Source organism: Leuciscus leuciscus (genome assembly GCF_965113295.1).
Source record: "Leuciscus leuciscus genome assembly, chromosome: 4".
Classification (NCBI taxonomy): domain Eukaryota; kingdom Metazoa; phylum Chordata; class Actinopteri; order Cypriniformes; family Leuciscidae; genus Leuciscus; species Leuciscus leuciscus.
In genome coordinates, this window is record NC_138728.1 from 30,027,920 (window position 1) to 30,047,559 (window position 19,640).

The following is a 19,640-nucleotide window of genomic DNA, read 5'->3' on the forward strand; positions in this document are numbered from 1 at the left end:
GAGAATGAGCTCTCACATGAAGCAGTAGAGACACCCATGACCATAGCAGATACATACAATTTATGAAGACCTGCAAATGCATCTTTGTATTCCTGCAAGAGTTTGCAAACAGCAGAACATTCAGCATCAGATGGAAGTTTTTTGGACAGCATTGGTCTGGCAACAAGAATTTCATTCTGGAGTTTAGTTTTTGCAACCCCTGCAAGACTACAGAGAGGTTCAAGCAACTGGATGTCAAGAAATGTATTGGATTTTGGCATTAAACCTGAGAGGGCTTGCATCAGCTGTAAATTCTTTGTGGAAAACCTGTTTTCTATCTCTGATACAGCTGTATCTAGTATGTTCAACATCTGTCGTCTTAGATCTGCAGTGGCACATTCAGAACCTGACTGCCCTTCTTGCCCTAAAGGTGAAAAAATGACAGAGTCACCATAGGAGGGATTCACAGTCCTTAGACGTTTTGGTGAGGGCTCAACAGTAGACGTCAGCGCAGTACTGCTGAAATTCACTGTCATTTTCTCTGAGATTTTTCAGTGCACCAAGACATCCCTGCACAACTTCAGCTGCACTGCACAAATCAACATGCTGAGACTGTAGGATGGCATTAGCTGGTTTTAAAATGGCGAGAAGATGTATCAGAAATTTGCCAATTTAAAAAAAATGGCGTCGCTTCAGCTGAGAGAGAAGCCCGGATGATTCTTTTGCAAGGTCAACTGATGCATTGTCATCATTGGAAACCTTAAAAAGAATGTCAAGAATGACTTCCTCATTATCCACCACACATTTTGTGACTTCATAATGACTTGTCCAGCGGATTTCCAACAGTCTCTTGAGATACGGGCAATTGTATCTCTGAGAGACAAAATGATGCCTGAAAAAAGAGTGCAGGGAGCCTGACAAGTCAAAGAATCTTTTAGCACAAGGTTCACTTTGAATCACATGTATGACAGTGAGGTGAAGCTGGTGGTTATAGTAGTGGATGTAGGGGATATGCCTGCCCAACCTTTGTTGTAATAAAGCCTGAACACCACCTCGCACCACACTCATCACTGATGCTCCATCATAACACTGGCTCATTATATTATCAGCACTGTATCCTGTTTCAGACAAGTGTTGTAATATTTCAGTAGTGATGTAATCTGCATCAAGCTGCTGGAGTTCTAACAAGCCAATGAGATGTTCCTCTGGCACACCATTGCACACAAAACGAATTATAACGGACAAATTTTCAGTGTTGCACCGATCCCTTGTGCCATCACTTTTCAAACAGAATGCAGCTGAATCAGCAGTGTCGTATTTGTTTTATTTTTTTCAGAACCATGGATGCCAAAATTTCAATCACTTCATTCTGGATGGTTTTGGAAGTGTACTTTGCATTTTGTGGGAAACCAGATGTAATGTCAGCCAGGTATTTATCTTTTTCCAACGTGTATTTAAACAACTTGGCAAAAATCCCCGCAGCTATGCAATTTTCCTCACTGTCACATGTTTCACTATCCCCGCGTAGTGGAAGCTCATTGACTGCTAAAAACTTCACAACACCTGCCATGCTTTTTATGTAATAGCGATTCTTTTCTATCTGTTGGGGGCCGAGCAAACATGCTACGGTCTCCCCCGGCACCGATCGGCGGCAAAACTCTGTCCATGAGGTCAAGGCTTGTAAATGAGCTTGGCTGCACGCATGTTTTTGAAGACCGCGATCACGTTCTAATGCTGCTTTCCAGTTTCGAAAACCTGTCGAAACGAACGTGTCATTTTCAGAGAAAGCAACACCGAACACTCGACACGGAAAACAAAAGCATGCATCGTGATCTACAGAATATTCAAGCCACGGCCGTGACTGATACCAAGCGGCCGAAAAACATCTCTCTCTCCCTCCAAAAAGAGTTTGGGGGTATGATTTCAGAACCGGCTGGTAAGGATTCGCCCTGTTTAAATCATTTGGGACAGAATTGCTGCATTTTTGAGTGGGTGTATTTGTGCTTTTGACACCATCGGAAGCTGCTGATGAACTCGACTCATCCATTTCTCTGACCTCATTGCCGCGAATGGATGAGGAGGTGGTAGCTGTGTCCTGGAGAGCTAAAGTGGTTTTCTTTTGTCTTTTCGGAACAAGAAATCTGTACATGTTGTATTTTATTAGGCTACTATAGTGTGGTAATCGTGTTCACTAACAGTTCTAATAAAAAAGAAGTGTCTGTTACTGTCGTTTATTGCTTTATAATTCAGCACGTCCGTTTACCTCAAAGGTTGCGAAGTGAATGAGCTAAGTCTGTCTGTCTCGGAGGGAAAAAAGAGGGGGTTGGGCAGAAATTAGAAAATAACGTATCTCGAGCTGAATTGAATATCGCACCAATTTTGTGATTGGCTGTTATGTGGTGTGGGGCAGGGTGGGCCAAGCCTCTGATTGGGTGGGCCAGGCCCACCCTGGCCCCCCCGTGGAGCCGGGCCTGGGCTACGCTCTTTCTTTTAAATAAAAACCCGTCAATCAAGCAAAATAATATTCAATGATTGTAGGGCAGGCTAATAAGCCTATGTGTTGTAGCCCAGTCATTAAAAAACTATTTAGTTTCATATTCATGTTTAAATAAAATAATATATATTTATATATTTGTTTAAAATTGCATGTTGATTATATGAAAAGTGAAAAAAAGCATGAATAAGATAAGATGATCCCGAATATCGGGAGACAAATGGAGTGGGCAGGCATGATTTTGACCACTTTATTAAGTTTGTTTTTGTAGAAAGACTTTCTTTAAAGTGAATTTCGTTTTGTATTAATTGTATCTTAATTTTAACCAATGTTTAATCAACCATTTTCCTTGGATTTAATAAATAAGAGCTAAAAATAGCAGGCAATAATCAGGACACGGAGAGGCGCCCGCGCGTGAACTGGAGGTAGCCTAGGCTACTTGAATGGCCCAAAACAAAGCGCACTTTAGCGCTCATTAGCCCATTCATGAGGCTATTGTGATGTTGAGAGAGGTGCGAGATAAAAAATAAAGCACTTTAAAAGGAATGATTTTAGCTTGTGTGCGATTTATCGCGGGCACGGGTCAGATCTGGTGCTGAACTTTGCGGATACGGGCGGGGGCGGGTCTCCAAAAATGGACCCGTGCAGGACTCTGCACTATTACAACTTGTGCAATATTGAACATTTGTTGGTAGATGGCGCGATCCATTTTGTCTAGCAAAACTTTGTTCGCAAATGTTTGCTTGAATGTTGTGCGATTCAGTGCGAAAATGAATGGAAACACCTTAAAATGTCTCAAATCAATTCGATATACCAATTTGATCGCAAAACAGCATGTGACGTCATTACGCAAAGGTTTTTATTAGCTTTAAAGCCGTTTGATGGAAACACACTTTCACGAGCTTTATTCGCATGATTTTTTTTACCGAACTTCAGATAATTCGATTGACAAGTTGATGGAAACATAGCTACAGTCGCTAGGAGAATTTCAGACATGTCTAATGATATCAGAGAGCAACTGATAGAGTTCATAAAAAAGAGTCCTTACTACGTGCTGCAGCTGGACGAATCCATTGATATTGCTGGGCAGGCACAGCTCCTCACCTATGTCAGGTATCTGCAGGACTGCAATGAACCAGCTTTGGGGGGGCCCAGCTTGCAAAAGGTTGAGAACCCCTGATCTAAAGAATGAGAGGAGCTTTCTGCAGGAGTCATTAGAGAATGAGAATTACTTCTTCAGAGACATTTAAAGCAGAATAATCAGCACCATTTCATAATGATGCCTATTGAGTGTAATGTGTTGACGTTCACTACAGCTTACATTTTTTATGGGTGTTTAAAATTATGTTGATGCAACATAATACCTGTTGTGGTATTAAGCATTTGTACTATTTTTCAATGTACAGGCAGCCGAGACACCATACACCAGACAGTGTTTGAAACAAGCTGTGAAAAGGAAGGCAGACCAGACTGCAGAAGACAAACACATTAAGAAGAGGGCACAAGGTGCGGGTCATATTCGTTTTTTTCCTAATAAATGTAAACCTTTATCATTATACTGTTATATAGTAAACTATGGCTATTGACAACTATTAATGGAAGACTTGGCAACCAGAGTTTTGTATTCTCTGCTATTTTCAGAGGACAAAACTACAGTCCCGGGATCTGCTGAAACTTGCAAACTACAGAAGGCTGAGACTAGGCCTGCCGTTGATTCGTGCTGTGTCCACAGTGCATAGCAGAGCAAGAGCAAGACGTCTGAAATCCCTTCAGAGCAGGAGACATGTAGGTCTCAATATACATTTCTAGGGCTTTATTGTATGCGCATGTGACTGTTTATAACTGTGTTTATGTGGGTTAGCGCATGTGTGCATGTGTGGTTTGAGTCCTGAAAGAATGTGTATTTATTAAATTGTTGGTGTATGCCACTATTTTTCATTAAACTATGTAATGTTTAATTATTTACAGCTAAATATGATAGTATATTTTTTTGTTTTAATGTTTTCTTCAGAAGGGTTTAGGACTCTGGTGCTCAAAGAAACCTCTGAAAACAGGAAAGAGATAACGAATGCACTCACCATCAGAGGAAACACGTTTCTCTTGCTAAAGAGCATATGTTTGGAGTTGAGGCTGGGGAAAGGAGAAAGTTTGCTGTGGCCGTCATCATGGACGACAAGGCTTACCTTCGCCCTGGAACCTCAGGTTTGTTGCTATATTGAAACAATATTATTAATGTGCACCATTGTAAATGTAACAACCCCCTGTGTGGGTGAATCACACAACTATTTATATTTTCAGAGGGATTTCATGGGTCAAGGAGACAGTCGGTTCTCCAACCCACAGATGATCAGGGGCCTGTTTCAGAAAGGAGGTTAAGTGAAAACTCTGAGTATGTTAACCCTGAAATGAGGGAAACTCTGATATGGAAGAATGAAGTCCATGCATGAATACTGCTGGTCTGCCGTTTCTTTGTTTTCTTGTGTTACAGGTATGTGTATATGCCATGATGTCTTAACAAGCGGCAACCTGGTGTAAAGCATCACCTCAGATTTCCATGAACAAGCCTCATGAGGGACGAGTCATTGGAGCGATTCTACGTGGGAAATGGACTCTACAGGAAACAGACTTCACAGCTATTCAGGCGCCATGGATTTTCAAGACTTCAACTCTTACGCTACATGGTTTTCTGTGTAGTCATGTAGTTTATACGACATTTTACCACCCTGGGTCGTTTGTCAACAGTTATGGTTTTGAGAAGAACTATGACACTCATGTAAATCAAGGACACGACACAGAATAAGTTATATGTGCCTGTAACTTTCAAGTTACATGACTGGAAGATGGGCTTATGCTAACAAACAAAAGCTACAGAATGGACTTATGAAGGTTTAAATTTGTATATTATGTGAGAATTATTAGAACTCTCAAAGAGGGGACTTGAGTCTTCGACTAACAGTTTAGGAGTTATGAGCGATTTAGTACTTTTGATCGCTATAGTGCCACCGCCGTTTGAACCCCTTATTACTTCTTAATGGAAGGTTGACTTTTTGTAAAAAATGGTGAGACAAAGGATATTGCATCCACCAAGTTCCCCAAAAAGTTTTCCTGCACTGCAAATGTGTATTTAGGGATACTCAAGGTTGAGGGCATAGATCAATCAATCAACAGTATACATGCAGTAGTTCTGTTTCCACACCCGTTCAGCACTTTGTTACCCCCTCTATAACTACACATCTGCTGGGTTCTCCTCAGCTATGGGATTGTGCACCTTTATTACTTGGGTTGTGTTTTTGAATCTGCTCAAGGAAACTTACTGATCAAGTACCCTGTGTTTTGGATAATTTGATTCAGTAAGTAATGGCTCTTCATTTCCAGTTCTGAACCCCTTTAGTTCCAACCCTAATAAAACACAAAAAACTAAACTTTGAGTTTTTGGAGATGGTGGCCCTTTTTTAAGCTGCAATCTGCATTGTGTAAATCAGGGATGAACTAATTTGAACTTGAAACCAGCTTCCAGATTTTAAAAGATGAGCCCCAACAGTAGTCATGATCAAGTTCAGATTGACAACATATGCTTACCTGTGCAATCACTCACTAAATGAAATAAACATTGCCATTTATTATTTAATATCATCTTTAGTTTATGTCCTTTCATGTGCAATCTTTCATTCATATTTTGGCATTTCATAGTAAAACTAATATTTTGATTTTGAGGTGTCAATATTCAGAATGGAGTGACGTCGCCATACAATTGAAATTGTTCAATATTTGACAAATGAAAAGATAAAGAATATAAAAAGCCTATAGTCAAAGTATAAAGAATATAAGAATGCAAATAAAATAAGTATTCAATAAGGTGGACGATCAGATTTGGCCAACATTCAGTTGCAGTGTGAACATAGATATACACAGATTTAACAGATACATATTTCTTTTTTGAAACTCATTCCACACTAATGACATTTAAACAGTTTCTCTCGAGTGAATCCTCATGTGGATATTAAGGTTTACTTTAATGCAGAAACTTTTCCCACATTGACCACATATGAATGGCTTCTCTCCTGTGTGACTTCTAATGTGGGTCCTTAGGTTTCCTTGTTGTGAGAAGCTCTTCCCACACAGTTTGCAAGTGTAAGGCTTCTCTCCAGTGTGACTTCTTATGTGGGAATTAAGTGTTTCTTTACGATTGAAACTCTTTCCACACTGAGCACATACAAACGGCTTTTCTCCAGTGTGAATTATCATGTGAGTCTTAAGACTATCTTTTCGTGAGAAGCTCTTCTCACACAGTTTGCAGGTGTATGGCTTCTCCCCAGTGTGAGTTTTCATGTGGAAATCAAGGGATTGTTTATGTGTAAAACACTTTTCACACAGCTTGCAGGTGTAGGGCTTTTCTCCAGTGTGAATTTTCATGTGGTTTTTAAGGCTTTCTTTTCGAAGGAATTTTTTTCCACACTGATGGCATGTGTAGGACTTCTCTCCAGTGTGAATTTTCATGTGGATTTTAAGGCTGTATTTTTCAGTGAAACTTTTTCCACACTGTTTGCACTTGTAAGGCTTCTCTCCAGTGTGAATTCTCGTGTGGACTTTAAGGCCTCGTTTTTCAGCGAAAGTTTTTCCACATTGTTGGCAGGAAAAAGGCTTCTCGCCAGTGTGAATTCTCATGTGGACTTTAAGGTGTCCTCTTTGAGTGAAACTTTTTCCACATTGTTGGCAGGAGTAAGGCTTCTCTCCAGAGTGAATTCTCATGTGGACTTTAATGTAGTCATATTTACCAAAACTCTTTCCACACTGTTGGCAGTTGACATTACTTCTAGCTCCTGTCTTTTGAACTCTTTTTTGTGAGGAAGCCTTTTCGATCCCAGAGCAACTAAAATAATTTTCTCCATTTATGAAATCACAATGTCTCTCATACTGATCTTTTTCTTCCATTTCATTCAGTTCTTCACTCTCTTCTTTCAGCTGCATCAGGTCTAAGGCAAAAAAAGAGAAATACAAGTTAACCTGAGTTTAATACAGGGGGGTTCCCAACCACGTTCCTATTAGACAATGGTGCGCTCTCAACTGTCTCAAGAATTTCTGAATTCCCCCCTTCGGGCATTTGGAGGTTTATCTCACCTAAATTTTTGCTCACTCGTTGTATTTGTTTTTTACAATGGGCTAATTTTGTTGCTTAAGTTTTAATTTAAGTTTACACAAAACAAGAAAGCCTGATTTCAATCTTTGAATTAAATTGAAAAACATCTGATACAACTGACACCCCCGGCTCTTAGTGCATCTCGTTTCCTTCTGGGGCTTAAGTGAATGTTTGAACCTTTTTTAATTGTTGTGTTTGAGTCAATCCTCAGTGTGAAAAGATGGATCTCAAAATCATACAGTCACTGCTGGAAAGGGTTAAAATATTCAAAAGATGCTGCAGGACCCTTTGCAGGACCTGATGGATATTTCTGAAGAACATTAGGAAGAGTTTAACTGCTTAACAGTTTCACAAACAAGGGACTCAAGAACAATATCACAAAACAGACAAAAAAAGTTGTGGATCATCCAGGTAACGACACAATATTGAGAATCAAGGATATGACAACTTTTGAATGGGGTTAATTTTATAACCTCAGCAATTTTTTTGTCTTGTGGACTATGCAAACATTTAATGTAAAATGTCTTATTTAGGACAGTACTAAATAAAAAATAACATGCATTTTGTATGATCCCTCTTATTTAGATTCTGCAAGGTATATGTAAACCACCTGTGGCTGTGATCTACAAATGCATGATACTATTGAAGACCAATGGTTAATTATTTACATATTTAATTAACATACATATAACATGAAGAATATTATGCTGCTTCATGGAGTTGAGGAGAAAAAAACTCTCTCATCCTTGAATAACTTATAATGGTAAATTTACAACGGAGGGTGATTGTTAGGATTCAGATTGTTTTGTTTCTCTTTGCAGGTTTGATTGGTGATTGGGGCGTGGTCTGAGAACACCTGAATCCTGTCTTGGCTCCTATTTAAGCAACGCAGTATGGCTAGTAGGGGCGCTACCAAGTTGTTGCTTGAACAGTTTGCCAGATCGGCGTGTCAGTTTTGAGAATGTTACTTTTACACAACCATGCACATTTCATACTGACTGATATTACTGATGACTGACGGTTTTATTAAGTTATTTTGTTAATTTATATGTAATAAATTCTTTCTTTTGAGCTTATTCTTCTGTGTCGTCTTCCCTTAATGTCACATCGTTGAGCCAGCTGTGACATATGGGGGCTTGTCCAATTTTTTGTTGTTTGATTTGGTTCGTTCATAAATTTTGTAGGTTTAATTAGTTCAGTGGGGTAGACCATTTGACGGAAGTTGTGACTGATGCATCGATTTTGTTGTCAGCTTTGAAAAGGTAAGTTCTTGCGGTTTAAAATTGTGTTTAAACTCCCCAGCTAGATTGTAGCAACGCTTTGCGTTGATTTTTGTTTTAGTTTATTCTTTTTGTGCATCCGCTGGGTTGAGTGCACTGCCGTGGTGGTGGCTCCGAACTGTTTGTTCTGTTCCACGCCATCCGCATTTGGGTGATTCAAAGGGCTCGACTGTTGGAAGTAGCCCTGTCGTGATAGTCAATAAATCAATTAATCGCACGATTAAAAAAAATGAGCTCGGTCATTTTTCCGCCCACGATAATTCCATTTGCATGCTTGTTTGTTTTCCTCGTCTCTCTCTCTACCAAAGAGACTGGATGACCACTCTCGGTTCCTTAGCGAGGAGTGTGAACCCTCTTGTCAGTTGCATGGTCTTTGTGTGGGGAGGCGGCGCCGCGGCGCTTGTCAGTCACATGGTCTTGATATGGGAAAGCGGGACTGCTTGCGGCGACTGCCGGGAGAGAGAGAAGACGCTAGTTGTGAGTTGGAGGGAAAAAAAAGAAAAAGATGGAATTGGTTTCAAAGACAAACGCGACAGCTGCCGGTGTGGGAGCACTTCGGATTCAAACCGAATGATCGTGTTGAACCACTTAACCTGAGCGAGCCGGTATGTCGAGCCCGATCTCATGAAAATGCGTATCTATACCACGAATGTTATTTCTCGTGCCATTTATACGCCCAAAATAGTTTTTGCGTGCATATGATAAGCACTTTATATCGTGTAATACGCACGCATTCCTCACCCCAATCCTAACCAAGTACTTTCAGTGCGCAGCATATACACCAATAAAGTGCGTCTCCGTCTTCCCGAAAGCACACAATCACTCGGGCATTTAGTCGACAAAGTAACAGGAGGACAGTGCAAAATGGTGTGATATGGCCTGTTGAGGCTTTTTTATTTGTTTACAAAGGTCCTAACTGGCAGTTTTGCATGTTATGGAATGTATCACTATTTATGTCTGAGCCTAATGTTTAATATTTTTTGAAGTGCAATTTTGTTTACATCCATTTTATTTATTGTTTTTAGTATTTATTCAAGTGAATTTTTTTGTTAACAGTCACCGAGTCCATTGCGTTTATTGTTTTTGGTTGTTTTGTTCATTTTTTGTGGATATTTAAAATGTTTTCCGTTTTCAATGTTTAATATTCTTTAGAAATAAAAGTTTATAGATCTTTGAAAAGGTGTACCTGCATTATTATGCCATTATCATTATATTAGATGAAAATGGTCTCAGAACGACAATATTATCGTTTATCGCAATAATTTCTTGGACAATTTATCGTCAAGCAAAATTTGTTATTGTGACAGGCCTAGTTGGAAGTGCACGGAAGACTATGGGGGCGAGTTAGTTAGAGGGTGTTAGGATTAGGTGGGGAGATGAGATTGTGCACAGTTTTGACCGTTAGAATTACCTAGGCTGAATTGTATTTTTGGGGTAGGCTAAATTCGTTATTTGAATAATTTCGTATGAAGATTTGACTGGATATATCTGATGCATTATAATGTTGATTGAGGAATTTCGTAACGCTCCTTTTGAGGAATTATTGGATCGTTGTTCTGAAAAACAGTTGTGGAAAATTGCAGAATTACATGATTTGAATAGAATAGATAAGCGATTGAGGAAGGATGAGCTTAGAGAGAGAACATAAAACAAGAATTGAGTGATTTGCAGATTTTGCCGAATACATCAAAACGAGTAGTAGCTGCTACGGTTCAAAGTCCTTCTGTCATTTGTGGGTTTGACATTTGAACAGCAAAAATAGCTTACTGAATTACAAGTCACATGAGAAAGACATGCGAAAGCATGAAATAGACATGGAAAGGCTTAAATCAGATGATTTGTTAAGACAGCTTGAGATGAAATTTGAAAAAATAAAACATGAACAACAATTGGCCATAGAACGGCAACAACAAGAATTTCAGTTAAAGTTTGAGAGTTTAAAACTTCAAACTGATGGTACATTCTCTCCCGATCGTGCTAGATCAAGTCAGGACTGACAAACGGTGGTGGCCTGAGACCGTAAGGTAATGCTTCAGTCAGTTTTAGTAGGAAAAGCTCAGGAAGCATACTGCCCTTTCGGTGGAGGAGAAAAGACATTTTGGTAGTGTAAAATTGGCCGTCCTTAAAGCTTTTGAGTAAGTTTCAGAAGCCTATCGCCAATGTTTTCGTACTTGGAGGAAGAGTGAAAGACAAACACACATTGAGGTTATGAGAGAGTTAACTAATCATTGTGATCGTTGCTGTGCGACGTTCTAATGTACAGTCCTTTAGCGAGTTGCGCAAGATGATGATTATTGAACAGTTAAAAAAAAAAATGTATTGATCACATTGCAGTGTACATTAATGAAAATAAACCTCACACTGCCGCTGAAGCTGCATCTGTGGCAGACGATTTCGTTTTAACACATAAGAACCGATTTATTCCTGGGAATCAGGGAAACGAAAATCATAGCCTTAAATATTTGCAAAGAAACGGCCGAGGACCACCTTCTCAAAAGGTGATAACTGACTCCTTTATAACTGTTTTGAAGTCGGGCACTGGAAAAATTTATATCCTGTTCTTAAAGGCAAACAGGGACGCGGTAAGAGAAATTCTGCGCCTGTACTACTGACTAGTTGCACGCAATCTACACTACATTCAGAAAATATGTCAATGGTGAAGAGAAATTGCTCCAACATTGAACAAAGTACAGGTTATGCACCATTTATCTCAGTCAAAAGTAGGTGAGGGTGTCCCCATGAGAATTCTACGAGATACTTGATCAACAGAGTCATTTATTTTGGAATCTGTACTTTCATTTTCATCAAGTTCATATGTTGGTAAGGATGTTTTGATTCAGGGAATTGCACTTCAAACATTATCTGTCCCTCTGCACAAGTTTATCTTGGAATCTCAGTTAGTGAATGGGGAGGTGGTTATGGGTGTGCGCCCTTCTTTGCCGGTGGAAAGAGTGGAAGTGATTTTGGGAAACAATTTAGCTGGTGAGAGTGTGTGGCCAGATTTGTCCCCTTCTCCAATTGTTACCCCGTCTCCACTTCCTGAACCAGTTTCTGAGGACTTGGCTGAGGTTCAGTCTTGTGTGGTGACACGCTTCAAAGCTAAAATGGTAATTGGTGAGAACAAATGTAACTTGCATGATACTCGCGTACCAGTTTAAACGGTCGCTCCTGGGTTGTCTCTCGTCTACCCTCTCCCGTGCAGATCTTATGGATGCTCAGAAGGATGATCTCAGGTTAAAACCCTTGTTTGCTGCTATTCTTCCACCAGAGGATGTGGCGAGTGGATATTTCATTGATGATGGGGTGCTGTTACGTAAGTGGCTTGCTCAAAGAGAAGATTGCGGTGGTGAGTCAAGTTGTTCAAGTTGTTGTGCTGGCGAAGTTTAGAGATGCTGTACTTCGATTGGTTCACGGCGAGATAGCGGACCATTTAGGGCTAAAGAACACGTATGACAGAGTTTTGCAGTATTTTTATTGGCCGCTATTGAAAAGTACTTTTTTTTTTTGCAGTTAATTAAAACTTGTCATACATGCCAAATGACTGGGAAACCTAACTACACCTTAAAACGAGCTCCACTGTGCCAAATGCCTCCAGTGGAACAACCGTTTGAGCATCTGTTAATAGATTGTGTCGGTCCGTTACCTCCTTCAGAGTCTGTAAATAAATATTTGTTGGCCGTAATGTGTCAGAGTACTCGCTTTCCAGCAACTCATGTGATGCATAAAATCACTACTCAATCTGTAGTTAAGGCCCTGTCGCTAATCATAAAAAATAAAAAAATGGTATTTTTTTTTTATATCCCTATGGTCATTCAGAGTGACCAGGGAACACATTTTACGTCTAATATGTTCGCGGAGATATTAAAACAGTTGGGAATTCAACACCACCAGTCCAGCGCGTACCATCCACTGAGTCAGGGCGCGCTGGACCGTTTTCATCCAAGTCTCTTTTACGTGCATATTAAAATATGAGACTGGGAGAAAGGGGTTCCGTGGCTTCCGTGGCTTCCGTTAGCTGCTAGGGAGGTCACTCAGTCTAGTTTGGGTTTCAGTCCAAACTAATTCTAAACTAAAAACTAATGTTTTTGGACACAAGGTGTGCAGTCCGCTTGCTGTTGTGTGTAATCAGTTAAAGCAGGGGTGGGGAACCTTTTTCCTATAAAGGGCCATTTACAATTTTTTTACATTCTTTAAGGGCCATTGTAATGAGCAGGGGCGTTTCTAGGTTTTAAAAACATCAGGGGCTGAGTCCGAAACATCAGGGGCTGGGGGTGGGTAACAAGATAACATGATTCGATACAGAGAATAATGTATATTTTAGGCCTATATGCAGGGGGCAGACTGGTTAAAAAATTCAGCCCTGGCACTGTAGCCACACCAGCCCACATTACCACACAGACACACACATTCAAATGTGAGGTAGTTCGGGGGGTTCGGGGGCATGCTCCCCAGAAAAATTTTGATTTCTCGGACCTACATATGTGCATTTTAAGGTGTTTGAAGGCCAACATTTTTTGATGACAATAGCTTTAAAAGCATGTCAGTGGGCAGTAACATAAATTATTTGTCAAGATAACAGATTCTTAAACATGAGAATGAGGATAAATGTTGAAATGAATGATCCACACTACAAAATGGGAATGCAAAATGTTTCTGCTTATTGTTGACAATACACAATCACATATTCCAAACAGGAATGGCCTTAAATGAGAAATCTTTCAAGGATTATTTTGCATAGATGTAAACTTTTTAGCATTAAAAATTGGTTTCAGCAACTTGTTTCTTTCTTGAGTTAATCAATGTTTTTGGCACTATTAAATCAGTTCAATTAAATTTCAATTGTTCACTCATAAAGACAGTCACTTGTCACCACCTACTGGCTTAATGATGCAAGTTGCGCAAACACAGACAAGCGGAGTGATACAAACTGTGAAAAGGCTGATGCTGGTGAAATATTCGAACACATTCGAGGACCTTATATATATATATAGGCTACATATCAGAGTTAAATAGGAATACATTGTAATAATGTTAATCAAGCAGACTAATTCACACGACTGCGCAGAAATATTTAAGCTCATTATACAAAGGAAATAATACAGATCTAGACAAATTGGGTTGCTTATAGTTAAAATAATTTTTTTTTAGTCGGCCACACATTCTACTTGCTGTCGGCCACTCATTCCACTTGCTGTCGGCCACTTTTAGTCAGCCACTCATTCCACTTTAATACGCAAATGACAAAACGAAAGTAAAAGCAGCAGCCCCTCGTGGACGACTACCACACACACGCACACGCACACGCAACACACACACACAGTCGTGTGATTTAGGCTATGTTCACACTTAGCGTCTTTTTTGACAAGAAAAAGTTGACAACGGCGTTTTTTTAGCAAAAAAAACCGCTGGCAGCGTTCGGTTACAAATAGCAGCCGAGCGCGTCTTTTGTTGCTATAACAAGAGCTGGAACAGTAGCCTAGTTCTGTGTGATGCAAAAAATGTCGAGAAAGAGAAAGTTGGCTCTTGCGTTGGCTTTTGAAGTTACCGGGGAGGAGAATGTCGGTTCACAAAGACGTTTGTGGGAGCACGACAGACAGTTGTTCTTGTTGTTATGGAAACGACAGGTCTCGCTACTCGCTTGTCATTGGTCAGGTGTCAAAAAGGCGCTTGACGTAGGGCGTTCTTTTCAGAAAAGTTGAACTTTTTTCAACTTAAAAAGACGCTCTGAGCTGCAGAAAAAGACGCCGGCGGTGGCGTCTAAAAAAGCGCTCAGGACTTTTTTGAAAAAACGGTTTACTCCATAGGGTTATAATGTAGAACAGACGCTGGCAGTTTGAAAAAAGACGCTAAGTGTGAACATAGCCAGTCTGCACACACACACACAAAGTCCATGTCTGGTCCTCCGCTGTCTTCGTTCCGATCCTTTTATGCGCCCCGAAGCTGAGAAACTTGAAACCGGTAAGGCGCGCAGGTGACTCATTAACACTCACGCTACTGGCCTCGTCCTGCTCTCACGGCTCGTGGACTCGTGCTGCTTGCCACTTTGCCTATTTTGTGTTTTCTATCACAGGAAAAGTAATTGCTGAGATTTTTGTTTCTGAAGTTTTTTTTTTTTTTTTTGAGGAATTGACTCGCGGGCCGCATCAAACTGTTTTGCGGGCCGGTTACGGCCCAGGGGCCGGACGTTCCCCACCCCTGAGTTAAAGGGTAAACAGCCACCAAACAGTCTGCTGGAATATGTGGATGGATTTCGAAGACAGTTGTTTCTAGCTAGTCAAGCAGCAAGAGAAAATTTGGAAAAAGCCCAGCTTAAGATGAAAAAACCCTTGTATCGTCATTCTGAACAGCATGTATTCCAATCTGGGGTTCAGGTTTTGGCATTGTTGCCATTGCCAGGTTCTCTGTTCTGCACTAGGTTTTTGGAGCCATATACTCCATCCGACATTAATTATGAAATTTCCACTCCAGACAGGAGGAAAGAGACTCGTAAATTTATTGAAACCATATTTGTCCCGCGATTGTGAACCAAACAGGGTTAAATCAGCCGTAGTGGTTGGTTCAATGTTGGATTATTTTCCAATTGTTCAAGCATGTCAGCCAATCACAGCAGTGAGCATTTACACTGAAGTCTCACAGCAGACACGCCCCTTCAAACAGAGCCTTCAAATCAGAGGCTAAAATCAGGCTAGGAAAAATGCCTTTATTTCAAAATTATGATAATTTTTGATCTAAAAAACATACCAAAATTATAAGGGCACCCCAGGAAACATTATAAAATAATAAAATAATCCACGCCATGGGACCTTTAAGCAGGTGTACTGAAAAAAGTATAGCGTAGCAGTGCAGAGCAAGTGATATTTTTAGAATCCGGTGAAATCATAGTTTTGCCTAATAAAAAACTATGCAAAACCATAGACCTTTATCTACAAATAATGTATAATAATGGGAACATTGATCTGGGAAAGAGTGTCATCGTGTTACTGTCGTAACCGAACGCAGCGCGCTGTTTGAATGCTGAATGAAGAATGACTGAGGAGAGATGAGTTTCCATTAACTTCAACTTAACAACTTAAATATAAATTTTTACCCCACATTATGCTATCGAATGACTTTAGAAGTCTTGGAATATAGTGCACAAAAACTTTATGGTGCTTTACAATGTTTTTTAAGACTTTAGTAAGCTTAACAATAACACAATAGTATGCACAATATCAGACCTCACTGAGAAGCTGCAGCCGTGGCGGGATGATTTTTGGTGTGGCGGAATGAATGTAGTGGAAACACTGGGGTTGATAACGTATTCGCTGATACCTTGTCAAGTGCCCCTGTGACGGAGTAAGGAGATGGTGCTTTGGTCTCTATATGATATGGCGGACGAGGAAAGTGTGCGCCTACCAATATTATAATTCATTATTAGTATTATTATGGGTTGATAGTGTGTTTTTTAAAGGGAGGGGAGGGGAGGGGAGGGGTGTTAGGATGCAGATTGTTTTGTGTGGGTTTGGTTGTTTTGTTTCTTTTTACAGGTTTGATTGGTGATTGGGGCGTGGTCTGAGAACACCTGAATCCTGTCTTGGCTCCTATTTAAGCAACGCAATGGCTAATCGGGGCGCTGCTAAGTTGTTGCTTGCTTGAGCAGTTTGCCAGATCAGCACGTCAGTTTTGAGAATGTTACTTTTGTTTCACAACCACGCACTTCTATAGTAATAGTAATTACATCTATAGTAACATTCTATAGTAACACATCCATTCACTGGCATTTCATACTGACTGATATTACTGATGACTGACGGTTTGATTGTTATTTTATTAATGTATATCTAATAAATTCTTTCTTTTGAGCTTATTCATCTGCGTCGTCTCCCCTTAATGTTACATTCTTGAGCCAGCTGTGACAGTGATAGAAGATGTGAAAGTCACAACAGATGTTTTCTTTAGTGCTCAATCTGTGTCTTTGATTATAATTGTTTGTATAACTAACAAATGTTTAAACAGTTTGAAGACATCTATTGTTAGTTTGTTATAAAATAACAGTGCACCTGAGACCTGCTGTCAGATTCTCTAAAATGGAGAGTGACTCACAGGGTCGCAAGACGACGTAAAGTACATGCATCTGATGAGCTTTATCGAGTTGATGTCAATAGCGCGCGCTCTCTGTAGGCATATTCATATTTTGCCGCTATGTGAAAAAATCGAGCAAAATGCGCCGACGCGTTTGTCGACCCCAGAGGATTAACTTAGCCTAACCATAAATTGTAATTAAAATATATATGATCACTCACATCAAGACGCCGCTGTGGTGGTGGAGTCCATGAAGGAGGAGCAGCGTTTGGCACTGCGTCGTTTTTCAGTGTGAGCTGTGTGGAGAAGCCCATTTCCACCTCTATTGCGTTTCAAGAGCAATTCCGCGTAAAATGCAGGTTTCACACTCACGGTCTTCCAGGCCAAGTGCATGCAACCACTGTCACCTAATTTACAAGTCTGCTGGAAAGCTATGCAGTCCAACAGTGCTGTTGCAACCAGCAACTCTGACCTGTGATAAATCTACGCTAGCTCATCATACCAAGGGCGTGGTGAGCTGGAACCTGCTTACGTCACATAGTACCGCTTACGTCACGTAGTACCGCTAACATCCAATAGGAAAATTCAACTGCAGTAGCCACCGTTCAACCTGAAGAGGGCAGCACTCAGACGTTTTTACACCATATATTGTAGAATTAAAACACTTTATACCCAAATGTCAAAAAAGTTACTCGAAATCAATGAACAGCACTAATAAAGCCCCATTCTTACAGATCATTTACTAAAAAAAGTTGGTTTAGGGTTTAGTTACCCTTTAATGATGGGAAAAATGGTCGGCGCGCATGGTCTAAAAGAGTTTTCCCTATTCTCTTTAAGGGATACTCCACTTTAAAATGAAAATTCTGTCATCATATACTCACCCTCATGTTGTTTCAAACCTGTATGAATTAGGAAGATATTTAGAAGAATGTCAGTAACCAGACAGTTTCTGGTACCATTGACTTCCATAGTAGGAAAAAATATATACTATGGAAGTCAGTGGTACCAGAAACTGTCTGGTTACTGATATTCTTCTAAATATCTTCCTTTCTGTTCAGCAGAAGAAAGAAATTCATACAGGTTTGAAACATCATGAGGGTGAGTATATGATGACAGAATTTTCCCTTTAGTATCCCTTTAATGAGTAATGGGTGTGTTTTGGGAGTAACGTGCAATAAACTAATCAGAGTCTCATTTCCCATTCCCTTTAAAAGCCAGTTGCGCTCGCGCCATTCGCTATTTACATGGCGGAATTTGCAAGCGTAAAGACTGAACGCTTCTCTAGCAAGGAAACGGATCTGCTCGTGCGCGAGGTTAAAGCGCGCAAGCAGACCACCTACGGGAAAAGCCAGATTCCACCATATACTTATGTACACAATAATAATCTTTTACATTGTAATCCTTTTATTTTTAATATTTGGAATGTTTGTGTGCTGCTGCACGTCCCTGTGTTTGTAATAAGATGAGTGTACGTGCGTTGTGCATCCGCCTATAGGCGCATATTACTAACACGATCTTTAAACACAAACAGTAATAAAAAGAATACTGCGCCATTGACTTTAGGCCAGGTTTCAGTTGGTCAATGGCTCAGTCTATTTCAGTTGCCTCAGAATAGCAACGCGCCAACAATGCACCTGAACACACCTCGTTTTCAGACAGATGGGCGCAAATGCATTTGCTATTTAAACAACGTGGCACAGGATGTGAAAATGCTAACTGTGTCGGGCTGAAACTAGCAAAAAACACTTGCGTCGCACCTGGTGCCACATTACGCTAGGTGTATGATGGGCCCATTGGGTTTAATGTTACACACTAATATGACATTCTTCAAAAATATTATTCATTTCTGTAGAGCTGGACATTTTAATAAGGATCAAATGACTGAGTTAAGCTTTGAGAATGAAACCAACCTGTTTGTTCCTCAGTATCTTCTTTTTTCACTCTGAATGTTTCTTCAATCGTCATGTCTTCACTCTCCTCTTTAATAAACGCCATCTTTATAATAGTGTGTCACTATTTACAATAGTGTCTCAGTTTTTCTGTGTGTTTAGACAATAAGATGAGAATAGTTAACAGAAAGGAATAATAAATCCAAACAAAATGTCTGGGTGCGTGCGTCTCAATCAGCTCTAGTTCAGTGTTAAGAGAGTCAGTCAGAGTGAGAGTTAATGGACTTAAATTACCTGATTAGACAAACAATAAAAAATGAAGTTATTACAAGAACACACACTAAACAGACTCTTATTATTAAGGCATTTAGGATTTACACGTGGTATTTACTGACTTGTAGATTCTAGAGACATTCATACAAATTGGTTTGTTAAAGTTGTCATTACATGTTTATGTTCTCCTTGCATCAACACTGTTTTGATCAGCGTGCGGTGATTCGAATCACTGAATCATTTCGCTAAACATTTGATTCGATTGACTCGGGGTTTCAAAAACTCAATTTCTCCATCTGCACTCGCCAGTGACCGAAATCGTTTTTACAATAAACTTACTTACGATATAGGGAGCGAAATGAGACGCACCTTTTCTGTTACTGATGTGTGGATGAGCATTAATGTAGATAAATCATTCAAATGTTACTTTCAATAATAATTCATCATTTTTACATCGTTTGCAAAAACTGTAAAATTGCCTGGAAGGCTTGCATTGATTTAAATACTTTAAAACGTTTAAAATTACA

The 19,640-nt window shown here is 39.9% G+C and overlaps 1 protein-coding gene and 1 long non-coding RNA gene across 4 annotated transcripts in view; one reads left to right on the forward strand and one right to left on the reverse strand.

Moving 5' to 3' along the window:
* The first annotated feature begins 4,133 nt into the window (after window positions 1-4,133).
* LOC309497716 lies at window positions 4,134-4,825 on the forward strand. The gene is made up of 3 exons (XR_014205676.1): window positions 4,134-4,258; window positions 4,485-4,675; window positions 4,772-4,825. It is a non-coding gene; the product is annotated as an uncharacterized lncRNA (long non-coding RNA).
* A 1,264-nt stretch (window positions 4,826-6,089) lies between these two features.
* Window positions 6,090-19,640, reverse strand: part of LOC309497667 (uncharacterized protein) — a 44,669-nt gene continuing 31,118 nt past the window's right edge. Inside the window, exons 1-3 of one of the 3 annotated variants that reach the window (XM_082167972.1) lie at window positions 19,457-19,626; window positions 18,862-18,990; window positions 6,090-7,446 (exon numbers count right to left, since the gene is read on the reverse strand). In XM_082167972.1, the coding sequence (XP_082024098.1) occupies window positions 6,437-7,446; window positions 18,862-18,946 (1,095 nt within the window). In that variant the 5' untranslated portion in view covers window positions 18,947-18,990; window positions 19,457-19,626 and the 3' untranslated portion in view covers window positions 6,090-6,436. Of the gene's footprint in view, window positions 7,447-18,861; window positions 18,991-19,456; window positions 19,627-19,640 lie in introns of those variants that run through there. The other 2 variants (XM_082167971.1, XM_082167973.1) reach the window with 2 other exon arrangements.